The sequence below is a fragment of the Pseudophryne corroboree genome, chromosome 3, assembly GCF_028390025.1.
Source record: "Pseudophryne corroboree isolate aPseCor3 chromosome 3, aPseCor3.hap2, whole genome shotgun sequence".
Classification (NCBI taxonomy): Eukaryota; Metazoa; Chordata; class Amphibia; order Anura; family Myobatrachidae; genus Pseudophryne; species Pseudophryne corroboree.
The window spans coordinates 475988152-476001379 of NC_086446.1; the positions used below are offsets into that span (position 1 = coordinate 475988152).

The 13228-nt window shown below is 44.8% G+C and overlaps 1 protein-coding gene across 1 annotated transcript in view; it reads right to left on the reverse strand.

Moving 5' to 3' along the window:
- Positions 1–13228, reverse strand: part of PITPNC1 (phosphatidylinositol transfer protein cytoplasmic 1) — a 478249-nt gene that overhangs the window by 16125 nt on the left and 448896 nt on the right. Inside the window, exons 7-8 of the mRNA XM_063960825.1 lie at positions 6966–7121; positions 6103–6166 (exon numbers count right to left, since the gene is read on the reverse strand). Coding sequence (XP_063816895.1) covers positions 6103–6166; positions 6966–7121 — 220 coding nt within the window. The remainder of the gene's footprint in view (positions 1–6102; positions 6167–6965; positions 7122–13228) is intronic.

The following is a 13228-nucleotide window of genomic DNA, read 5'->3' on the forward strand; positions in this document are numbered from 1 at the left end:
GCTACAACTTCTAGTGCAAATCAATAAAAAAAAATGCCACTTGCAACTTGCAAGCTGTGAAGACATAAAAACAATAAGGATCATTACTGATCCGCACTGCAACTGACGCCCTACCATTCCATTGTAACAGATCAGGCATAGCTCATTTGATAAGGCACTTTTTATAAACATAAATGGCTATTTCATTAAAGCTTTTAAAAAGTGACCTATGAGATGAAGCCCAAATGTCCCATTGCACTGATTTGGAAAAATGTAAATTAATTTAGTGGGTAGTCCTATCGTTTTAGTAAACATTAAACATTGATGACAATGGCACTATCACAAACAGAATGTGTTGAAATTGTTTTGATATCTGGAGAACGAAACACAAATTTAAAGAAATCGGATCAGTTGCAGATAAACCAAAAAGCAGACGATCAAAAACTGGTTTTGTTTATCTGCAACTGAACTGGTTTCTTTAAATTTGTCAAGGAGTTTGGCAACTGCAGTGTGAGTAATGGGTGGGTTGAAATCATTTGCAATAGCATGTGTCCTAAGTTCTCCAGATATCAAGACACGTTCTGTTTGTGTTAGTGCCACTACCATTAATGTCACTACCTGCAAGAGAAAACTCAGTTAAAACTTGAGAATGAATAAAGATACAAATTTTGAGAATGAATTTTTCTTATAAAATTCTGCATATTTTTGATGTCACATGACTACCTTCCCAATTAAAAAATGAAGAGCTGCATCTAAGATGGGTGACTTTAAGATGGCTGCCATACTTGTGACATACCTTAAAAAGTTTCCCCTCACTCCCACATCATATGTGTAGACAATGGATTAATATTTCCTTACTCATATCCTTTTTATATGTGTGTGTATAGGTATTTGTTCTAAACCTGTGTCAGCTGCTCCTTAGTAATTTATCGGCTGTGTCAGGTGACTAGTATGCCTTTAAAAGCCACTCGATATGTGGCAGGCATACATTAAACCTAGTGGGCATATTTGCAGTTATATTATATGTGATACAGTTGCCAGGTTTTAATTCTTTAGGCTTTGTGATAGTGTAGGACCTGCATGAAGGTGGGGTACCTTGAAAATCGGTATGCAGGCTTCCGTGCATTGGCCAATCCACCAACTAAACCCCCATCATTTATTTATTGATGTTGTGAGGACAAGTGAGCTTGCTATGGTGAGTGCTGAATTCTCTATTTCGTATGTATTTGGGTAGGTGGCCATGGGCTGCATGCACCCCACCCTATGAGTGGTGAGTGCAGACACTGCACCCCGCTTCTGGGGTGGCGAGTGCTGTGGTTTTCTATATTTGTTTGTATATTTTGGGGTTAATCTTTGGTTAACTCTTATTAACCATGGTCACAGGCCTTTTCATGCACCCCTGTGTAATCTTAATTGTTCTAAACCTGTGTCAGCTGCTCCTTAGTAATTTATCGGCTGTGTCAGGTGACTAGTATGCCTTTAAAAGCCACTCGATATGTGGCAGGCATACATTAAACCTAGTGGGCATATTTGCAGTTATATTATATGTGATACAGTTGCCAGGTTTTAATTCTTTAGGCTTTGTGATAGTGTAGGACCTGCATGAAGGTGGGGTACCTTGAAAATCGGTATGCAGGCTTCCGTGCATTGGCCAATCCACCAACTAAACCCCCATCATTTATTTATTGATGTTGTGAGGACAAGTGAGCTTGCTATGGTGAGTGCTGAATTCTCTATTTCGTATGTATTTGGGTAGGTGGCCATGGGCTGCATGCACCCCACCCTATGAGTGGTGAGTGCAGACACTGCACCCCGCTTCTGGGGTGGCGAGTGCTGTGGTTTTCTATATTTGTTTGTATATTTTGGGGTTAATCTTTGGTTAACTCTTATTAACCATGGTCACAGGCCTTTTCATGCACCCCTGTGTAATCTTAATTGTTCTAAACCTGTGTCAGCTGCTCCTTAGTAATTTATCGGCTGTGTCAGGTGACTAGTATGCCTTTAAAAGCCACTCGATATGTGGCAGGCATACATTAAACCTAGTGGGCATATTTGCAGTTATATTATATGTGATACAGTTGCCAGGTTTTAATTCTTTAGGCTTTGTGATAGTGTAGGACCTGCATGAAGGTGGGGTACCTTGAAAATCGGTATGCAGGCTTCCGTGCATTGGCCAATCCACCAACTAAACCCCCATCATTTATTTATTGATGTTGTGAGGACAAGTGAGCTTGCTATGGTGAGTGCTGAATTCTCTATTTCGTATGTATTTGGGTAGGTGGCCATGGGCTGCATGCACCCCACCCTATGAGTGGTGAGTGCAGACACTGCACCCCGCTTCTGGGGTGGCGAGTGCTGTGGTTTTCTATATTTGTTTGTATATTTTGGGGTTAATCTTTGGTTAACTCTTATTAACCATGGTCACAGGCCTTTTCATGCACCCCTGTGTAATCTTAATTGTTCTAAACCTGTGTCAGCTGCTCCTTAGTAATTTATCGGCTGTGTCAGGTGACTAGTATGCCTTTAAAAGCCACTCGATATGTGGCAGGCATACATTAAACCTAGTGGGCATATTTGCAGTTATATTATATGTGATACAGTTGCCAGGTTTTAATTCTTTAGGCTTTGTGATAGTGTAGGACCTGCATGAAGGTGGGGTACCTTGAAAATCGGTATGCAGGCTTCCGTGCATTGGCCAATCCACCAACTAAACCCCCATCATTTATTTATTGATGTTGTGAGGACAAGTGAGCTTGCTATGGTGAGTGCTGAATTCTCTATTTCGTATGTATTTGGGTAGGTGGCCATGGGCTGCATGCACCCCACCCTATGAGTGGTGAGTGCAGACACTGCACCCCGCTTCTGGGGTGGCGAGTGCTGTGGTTTTCTATATTTGTTTGTATATTTTGGGGTTAATCTTTGGTTAACTCTTATTAACCATGGTCACAGGCCTTTTCATGCACCCCTGTGTAATCTTAATTGTTCTAAACCTGTGTCAGCTGCTCCTTAGTAATTTATCGGCTGTGTCAGGTGACTAGTATGCCTTTAAAAGCCACTCGATATGTGGCAGGCATACATTAAACCTAGTGGGCATATTTGCAGTTATATTATATGTGATACAGTTGCCAGGTTTTAATTCTTTAGGCTTTGTGATAGTGTAGGACCTGCATGAAGGTGGGGTACCTTGAAAATCGGTATGCAGGCTTCCGTGCATTGGCCAATCCACCAACTAAACCCCCATCATTTATTTATTGATGTTGTGAGGACAAGTGAGCTTGCTATGGTGAGTGCTGAATTCTCTATTTCGTATGTATTTGGGTAGGTGGCCATGGGCTGCATGCACCCCACCCTATGAGTGGTGAGTGCAGACACTGCACCCCGCTTCTGGGGTGGCGAGTGCTGTGGTTTTCTATATTTGTTTGTATATTTTGGGGTTAATCTTTGGTTAACTCTTATTAACCATGGTCACAGGCCTTTTCATGCACCCCTGTGTAATCTTAATTGTTCTAAACCTGTGTCAGCTGCTCCTTAGTAATTTATCGGCTGTGTCAGGTGACTAGTATGCCTTTAAAAGCCACTCGATATGTGGCAGGCATACATTAAACCTAGTGGGCATATTTGCAGTTATATTATATGTGATACAGTTGCCAGGTTTTAATTCTTTAGGCTTTGTGATAGTGTAGGACCTGCATGAAGGTGGGGTACCTTGAAAATCGGTATGCAGGCTTCCGTGCATTGGCCAATCCACCAACTAAACCCCCATCATTTATTTATTGATGTTGTGAGGACAAGTGAGCTTGCTATGGTGAGTGCTGAATTCTCTATTTCGTATGTATTTGGGTAGGTGGCCATGGGCTGCATGCACCCCACCCTATGAGTGGTGAGTGCAGACACTGCACCCCGCTTCTGGGGTGGCGAGTGCTGTGGTTTTCTATATTTGTTTGTATATTTTGGGGTTAATCTTTGGTTAACTCTTATTAACCATGGTCACAGGCCTTTTCATGCACCCCTGTGTAATCTTAATTGTTCTAAACCTGTGTCAGCTGCTCCTTAGTAATTTATCGGCTGTGTCAGGTGACTAGTATGCCTTTAAAAGCCACTCGATATGTGGCAGGCATACATTAAACCTAGTGGGCATATTTGCAGTTATATTATATGTGATACAGTTGCCAGGTTTTAATTCTTTAGGCTTTGTGATAGTGTAGGACCTGCATGAAGGTGGGGTACCTTGAAAATCGGTATGCAGGCTTCCGTGCATTGGCCAATCCACCAACTAAACCCCCATCATTTATTTATTGATGTTGTGAGGACAAGTGAGCTTGCTATGGTGAGTGCTGAATTCTCTATTTCGTATGTATTTGGGTAGGTGGCCATGGGCTGCATGCACCCCACCCTATGAGTGGTGAGTGCAGACACTGCACCCCGCTTCTGGGGTGGCGAGTGCTGTGGTTTTCTATATTTGTTTGTATATTTTGGGGTTAATCTTTGGTTAACTCTTATTAACCATGGTCACAGGCCTTTTCATGCACCCCTGTGTAATCTTAATTGTTCTAAACCTGTGTCAGCTGCTCCTTAGTAATTTATCGGCTGTGTCAGGTGACTAGTATGCCTTTAAAAGCCACTCGATATGTGGCAGGCATACATTAAACCTAGTGGGCATATTTGCAGTTATATTATATGTGATACAGTTGCCAGGTTTTAATTCTTTAGGCTTTGTGATAGTGTAGGACCTGCATGAAGGTGGGGTACCTTGAAAATCGGTATGCAGGCTTCCGTGCATTGGCCAATCCACCAACTAAACCCCCATCATTTATTTATTGATGTTGTGAGGACAAGTGAGCTTGCTATGGTGAGTGCTGAATTCTCTATTTCGTATGTATTTGGGTAGGTGGCCATGGGCTGCATGCACCCCACCCTATGAGTGGTGAGTGCAGACACTGCACCCCGCTTCTGGGGTGGCGAGTGCTGTGGTTTTCTATATTTGTTTGTATATTTTGGGGTTAATCTTTGGTTAACTCTTATTAACCATGGTCACAGGCCTTTTCATGCACCCCTGTGTAATCTTAATTGTTCTAAACCTGTGTCAGCTGCTCCTTAGTAATTTATCGGCTGTGTCAGGTGACTAGTATGCCTTTAAAAGCCACTCGATATGTGGCAGGCATACATTAAACCTAGTGGGCATATTTGCAGTTATATTATATGTGATACAGTTGCCAGGTTTTAATTCTTTAGGCTTTGTGATAGTGTAGGACCTGCATGAAGGTGGGGTACCTTGAAAATCGGTATGCAGGCTTCCGTGCATTGGCCAATCCACCAACTAAACCCCCATCATTTATTTATTGATGTTGTGAGGACAAGTGAGCTTGCTATGGTGAGTGCTGAATTCTCTATTTCGTATGTATTTGGGTAGGTGGCCATGGGCTGCATGCACCCCACCCTATGAGTGGTGAGTGCAGACACTGCACCCCGCTTCTGGGGTGGCGAGTGCTGTGGTTTTCTATATTTGTTTATATATATATATATATATATATTTACACACACATGGTCACATAATTATGACCACAAGCTAACAGCCAGAGTAGCCGCCGTGTGCAGCACGGTCAGCAGCAAGACGGGCTGAACTGACGTTTAAGACACAAATCTTGCAGCCCTCAAGTCCATTTTGAGCGTGAGCTGCTCTATTGTAGCGTGTTGTTCGGCCCTCACATTCGTAGCCTACATTCACCTCTCACATCATTGTGAGGGGGCTGTATAGGGTGGGGGGCCCTGCCTATTCTACCAGTCCCGGGCCCCACAATTTCTGATGGCAGCCCAGGCAGCAACTATCTAGTCATGTAAAAAGGACCACACGCTCAAATGTGGGGATAAGGATTTTATACCAGCTTCAATTTTGAAGGCCCACTATGCAAATTTAGATCTAACTGGCAGTAAGCTTCAGAGTGTATGATTGGGATCTGGTCAGGACCCCAACATTCGGGAACCCGGTAGTTATAATACCAACCCTGGAATCACGACATTGCTGGGAATGCCGGCACCGGCACCGAATATAGGATCAAAAACTCTTAGATGTTCAATCTAGGTGCTCTTTATATGTTAAAGTTATCAAAGATAACGTTCACTTACCATACCATTCATCGACCCAGGCAAATGCTTGCCGATGACCAATTAGCAAGACATCTCTCACCACCTGCAAATATAAGGATTTGTCATTACAATTAAAACTAAGAGGCAGCTGAAAGTGTGGTATGAAATGTTTATATCCATTATGTCTACACAATAATGTCAACATATTCAGAATGTCAACCTGTTAATTACCATAATTACAGCCTATCCTTAATCCTAACCCTAATTTTGTGTGTCAATATGCTGACTGACAATATTCACAATGTTGACACTTTGAACTTTTCAACATAATATCAGGGTCGAAATGTTAAATGTTGACATTCTGGACATGTTTACATCATGAATGTTGACATCCAGGCCATGTTGACATAATGAATGTTCCTCAGCTAAGTATTGTACTTCAAGGCTGGTTGATCAGTCTCCTATCTCTCTGTAATGCCCAGTAATTCTTCAAAGCTAATTTTACTTACACCCCATCCCAGGGAATAATCCTAACCCTCTCAGACTGGTCACTCTAGTACTAAACTGTAAATTTACTAAAGCTTCTAAAACAGAGAATTGGTGAAGTTGCCCACAGTAACCAATCAGATGCTGTCTATCATTTTCTAAGAGGCAATTGAGAAATCATAGACAGCATATGATTGGTTGTATGAGCAACATCACCAATTCTCTGTTTTGGAAGCTTTAGTATATTTACCCCTAAGTGTCTTCCCCTTGTCTAGCTGCAGAGGTTCTGTGATGTTGGAGTTGTAATCATGATAGTAGATAATCAAATATTTTCTTTGATTGTATTTGGGACTTTAGGCCTAATATTAGTCCATTTAAAAAAGAGAACTCACAATCAGCAACATATATCCACTCACCTTGTGCACAAACTGCTCTACCCGGGTCTGCAGCCCCCACACCTCAAACTTCACAGCTACCAGCTTATAGGAGCACATGATTGGCTGCTGTGTCTCTCTCCAGCCCTCACTGAGAAGACCCCGCCCAGTTTTCTCTGACTTGAAGTTCTTGGGATCCTGGAACAGAAGACAGGAAACTTTTCATTGATCCTACATAAGATGGACTTGGTTATTATGTACAACCTTCTATCACATCAATCACATAGTTATTTAGGTGCTCAAGTTTGATGGAAAATAACTGAAAAAACATTCTAATCTATCTACTGACTGCCTATCTTATTTATCTAATATACAAACACTCACACTATGGCCTTGTGCATACCTCCCAACTCTCCCGCATGCAGTGGGACAGTTCTGTTTTTCTAGGACTATCCCGCTGTCCCACCCACGGACCATAGTGTCCAGCGGTGGGAGAACACATACCGCTGCTCTGCTGTGCGCATGGCATCTATACACAGGGCCGGGAGACCCTGGGGGCTGCTGGGCACGCCACCACAGCGATGGGAACAGGGATGCCAATAAGTAAGCTCTGCCCCTTTACCAGAGGCTCCGCCCCCTGAGCAGTAACAGGGTCCCGTTCCACGAACCACTAATGTTGGGAGGCATGCTTGTGCTTTTTTTTACGGTCACAGAAATCAGCTTAGATTTCTAATATCTACACTTAGACTTCTAATATCTATATATTTTACAGTAGGGACTATGAAGTAAATGTTCTTATATAACATACACCTCTAATAATAATAATAAAAAAATAATAATAATAATAATAATAATAATAGTAAACACTACTTTCAAAATGTATTTTATTTATTAATTCCTATGGGAGTTACACTACTTGCACTATCAATGTAAAAGTAAAAATAATCATTATACAACAAGGGCCTTAGTGGGATCATCATATTGTAGGTAAACAGTTGGCACATGCAGCATACTCCAAGAACTCAGTCATTGCCCGCTAAACTTTTTGGTTAGTCTTTTATAAGTATAAAGTATATATGTATTAACAACAGCAATAATCCTCGCATTTTCATAACACATTCAATACCTCGTCTTAAATATACTAAAGGTCGATTCTAATTGTTTTTAATTGGTTTCAAATAGCTCTAAATCGATATCAATTGTTGCTGTGTTTCAGGAGCTAAATTGCACATTTACTAACACTTAAAAACTGATTTAAATGCGTGGCCTGGCAGGGTGTTGAATCAGGCGTGGTTTTGTGGAGCTCTCCATGTATGGCCTATATTGGGACACTGTGTGGGTTTCCCCTTCCCCAAGTTTGATACACCTATGTCCCAACCACTTACCTTTAGAGGCCAGTTGGGTCTGACTGCAGTGTTACTGGGTGCCAATTCCTGTCGGGGCTTAGCTCTGTGACTGAAGCTGCGAGCTCAATTTTGGACTTTCCACATTCCAGTACTCGGACTGCATGCATCCTCTTGCTTAACTTGTTCTGCTCTGTTTAGACAATGTACCTTGGCTCTGAAGCTGCACCATCTGGGACCGGTGGACTTTACATCCATCTGTTATCGCGCCGCTGGGGAGACCTGGCTGCTGCCTCCCTCCATGGACGATCCGCCATTTTGAAGCTTTCCCTGCAGCTGCTCACCCTACAACACCAGTTCATCCCTCCAGGTCTGTCGTCAGAATTCTGCAACAGCTACAGTGTTGAGTCCTTTTTGTGGTCACTGCAGGACTCGAAAGCTGCCTTTCTCCTTTGCTGGTTGGCCATCTTGGATTACACTCCCAGGTTGTTCCAGAGCCTCTCTGCTGCCAGGTTGCTGCTCCACATCCATTCTGTAACACTGCGGTTCTCTCGGCTGATGTCTTATTGCTTACATCTCATATTGTGAGAGGGCTTCATAGGCTGTTCCTAAATTAACCGTGGCAGATAATTCAAACCAGCTGGCAGCTCCTGACCTGGATTTAAACCTTCTGATGGACCTGCATTTCCTATGTCTGACTCTCCAGTTTTCTATTCTACAGATGAGTAAGATGTGATCTGTTTATACAACCATCCCCACCCATGTTCTCTGCATATCTCTATTAGCCTAGCTGTGGCATCTCTGCCTTCACACGGTCCTCACCTCTCCTGATGTTCCTGGGTTGATTCTGCATTTTCTCTCCTGTTTTGTGGTCCTTCTTCTACTATGCCTCCAAAGAGTTCCAGAATGTCCCTCCCTCCACCAGTTGCTTATGCCAGACAGAGGATAACCTTGAGCCCTGGCTATACCAGCACTGCTTCACTGCCTGCAGCTGCTTTCAGTCCCAAACCTGGAGTCACCTCTGGTCTGTTGCTGTGTTCTAGTGCAGACCCCAAATCTGATGCTCCTCCTACTGACAAAATCTTATGTCAAGTGTTGTCAACATTCAAGAAAGACCTCAATCTAGATCTATCTGTGAGGTTAAGTCTGAACTCTCTTCTATTGGAGGATGTACTGTTGACCTCGAGCACAAAATGTAGGAATTGGTTGCTTCTCACAACAACTTAATTTCAGCTCACGACCACTTGCAGTCGGACATGGATGCTTTTGGTATAAAATGGCGGCCATGGAAGACCATACATGGAGAAATAATTTTAAAATCTGGGGAATTCCTGACTCTGTATCCACTTTGGAACTGATGGACTACACTTGTCTCTTTTTCCCAAGTAGATAAGTATCTTCTCATCGACTGTATACATCATCTCCCTAGACCTCGGTCAGTTCCTGGTTCACTTCCCCAAGATACTCTTCTCAGAGTTCACATCAGGCAGTGAGTATGGCCAGTGAGTCTGACATCCTAAGGGGCCTCCAACATTTCCCTGATATCTCAGCTCTTACTGTTTCTAAGCACAGGACCATCAACCTATTACTTCGGCCCTTTGATCTCAGTAGATTCCTTATCATGAAACTGACTGTCCAATATGAGGGATTGTCATTTCTTATCTCCTCGTTAGACGCTGGGGTCAAGCTCCTCTCTGATTGGAACATTACTGTCAAGCTGCGTTTGACTATTTTCAAGTCCTTGGGTTATTTTGCAAATGGCCCAAACGTAATGGGGTGGCTATTTTTTCCCCCCCCCGGTCTTCAGTGTCCTTTGCTTTGCATTCTAAATTTGTTGATAAAAATGGGTGCTATCTTATTTTGCTTGTTCTCCTGCTTGGTGGTGCAAACAATGCGTCGGGGTCCTCTTATTCTTTTAGGTGACTTTAATTTAGTTGTAGGTTCAAAACTAAATAGATCTCTACAATCTTCTGCTGTTATTGCTAATTCGCAAGCTGGCCTTCTCTTGCATTCCATACAATCAGAATCAGATTCAGCTTTATTGGCCAGGTATAATTACGTATACTAGGAATTTGTCTTCGGTTTGCTATACAACAGCCAAGTAGGTAACAGGTAAGCAGGTGTGTGTGTGTGTGTGTGTGTGTGTGTGTGTGTGTGGGGGGGGCAAGTAAAGTTACACAGATAGGTATACCGTAGGGACTCAAGTTAGTTACATGTACGTCTAGTCAGTCAATGTTCAGGAGTTCAGCAGGCGGACAGCTTGGGGAAAGAAACTTTTGAGGCTTCTGGTGGATCTGGCGGGGACAGCCCTGTAACGCCTGCCTGAAGGAAGCAAATTAAACATGCTGTGGCTGGGGTGTAGCTGGTCTTTTACTATCTTCATTGCCCGCTTTTTAGCTCTGGACAAGTACAGGTCCTGGACTGAGGGTAGGTCGGCCCCGATGATCTTCTCTGCGGTTCTGACCACCTTTTGGAGCCTGCATCTGTCCCTCGCGCTGGCGGAGCTGTACCATACGAGTATCGAGGAGCACAGTACCGACTCCACAATCGCGGAGTAGAAGAGGAGCAGGAGCTTCTGTGGGATGTTGAACTTCCTTAGTTGCCTGAGGAAGAACAACCTCTGCTGCGCTTTCCCAACAGTGGCGTCAGCGTTGGACCCCCATTTAAGATCCCTGGAGATTGTGGTCCCTAGAAACTTGAAGGAGTCCACTAGCGATACCACACTGTCAGCAATCGTTAGCGGAGGTTGCCTAGATGACTTCTTCCTGAAGTCCACTATCATCTCGACAGTTTTGAGGGGGTTGAGGTCAAGGTTGTTGTGGATGCACCACTGGGCCAGCCGGTCTACTTCCCGTCTATAGGCCGATTCGTCCCCATCCTTGATGAGGCCGATGACGGTGGTGTCATCGGCGAATTTGATGATCCTTACTGATTGCGCCTCTGAGGTACAGTCATTTGTGTACAGGGAGAAGAGCAGGGGTGAGAGGACACAGCCCTGAGGGGCCCCTGTACTAATGGACCGCGCTTGAGAGGTGAATTCCCCCGCTTTCACCACCTGTGTCCTATCTGTCAGGAAGTCTATTATCCAGGAACAGGTAGCTTCTTGGACCCCTAGGCGAAGTAATTTGGGGTAAAGGATGCTGGGGACGATTGTATTGAAGGCTGAGCTGAAATCGACAAACAGGACCCTCGCGTAGGTACCGGAAATGTCTAGGTGCTGTAGAATGTAGTGCAGGCCCAGGTTGACTGCATCCTCGACACACCGATTCGAGCGATAGGCGAACTGCAGGGGGTCCAGTTGGGGGCCAGTCACAGTTTTCAGGTGATTCAAAACCAGATGCTAGAACGTTTTCATGACCACAGACGTCAGTGCTATCGGCCTGTAGTCGTTCAGGTTAGTGATAGTGGGTTTCTTGGGGACCGGGACTATAGTAGACCTTTTGAGGCAGGAAGGGACTTTCTGTAGCTCCAGCGATTTATTGAAGATCTTGGTGAATATGGGGGCGAGCTGACCCGCACATGCTCTTAGGGCAGATGGTGACACTCCGTCAGGACCCGGAGCTTTCCTGGTTTTGGTCCTTTTGAACAATGACTCCACCTCTTCTTGGGTGACTTGCAGTGCCTGGGGTTGGCCGTCGGTGTTCGGGGCATCGTAGAGGTGATTGTTTGGGTTGCAGGGGACTTCTTTTGTGAACCTGCAATAAAAGTGGTTCAGTTCATCTGCAAGGTCTTGGTGCATGGCGGTGGACTTTGATGTTTTCCTATAGTTGGTTATGGATTGCATTCCTTTCCATACAGATACGGGGTCATTGGTGGAGAGATCGTGTGTCAGCTTGTCCGAGAACCGCTTTTTTGCTAGCCTGATTCCTTTAGTCAGAGAGTTCCTAGTACGGTTGTATAGTACTCTGTCACCGCTGCTATAGGCCTCCTCTTTGGCTCGACGAAGTTGCCTGAGCTGGGCATTGAACCAGGGCTTGTTGTTGTTGTAAATGCGGTAAGTCTTGGTAGGTACACACATGTCCTCACAGTAGCTGATGTAGGATGTGACAGTGTCTGTCAAGTCATTCAGGTCGGTTGCCGAGGCTTCAAAGACCCCCCATTCCGTGCAGTCAAAGCAGGCCTGGAGCTTCATCTTGGCCTCATTGGTCCATTTCTTGACAGTCTTAACGACAGGCTTAACTGCTCTCAGCTTCTGTGTATAGGTAGGGAGTAGGTGGACGAGGCAGTAGTCAGATAGGCCGAGTGCAGCACTTGAGGGTAGTGTAGCAGTGATCAAGGGTGCGCCCTTCCCTAGTGGGACACGTGACTTGTTGTTTGTACTTAGGTAGCTCCTTGCTCAGGTTAGTTCTGTTGAAGTCACCCAGTACTATAAGCAGAGAGTCTGGGTGTTTTTGTTCTATGTCGGATATACATATGGCCAGGTGGTGCAGGGCTTTGTTCGCGCAGGCGAGGGGGAGGGTGTACACTCCCACAAGGACAATTGAGGCAAATTCCCGGGGGGAATAGAAGGGGTTGCAGTTGATACTCAGCATCTCCAGGTGAGGGCTGCATGATTTGCCTATGATCGTGACATTGGTGCACCATCCGTCGTTGATGTAGAAGCAGATGCCACCACCCTTCGATTTTCCTGAGAGAACCTTGGAGCGATCGGCCCTGAAGAGACTGAAGCCCGGCAGAGACATCGGGTTGTCCGCAATATGGTCGTCCAGCCACGTCTCCGTAAAGCAGAGGACGGATGACCCTGTAATGCCTGACCCTGCGCTGCCCAGAAGGAGGGACAATTCGTCGAACTTGTTTGCCAGTGAGCGCACATTTGAAAGCAGGATCGCGGGTAGTGCAGACCGGTGCCCTCGCCGCCGCCACATCACTAGGGCGCCTGCGCGACAGCCTCTCCTCTGAGTCCAGGTCCTTCTACTAGGGCCGACATGAGGGCCTCCGTCATTCTCTTTCCGGGGCCAATGA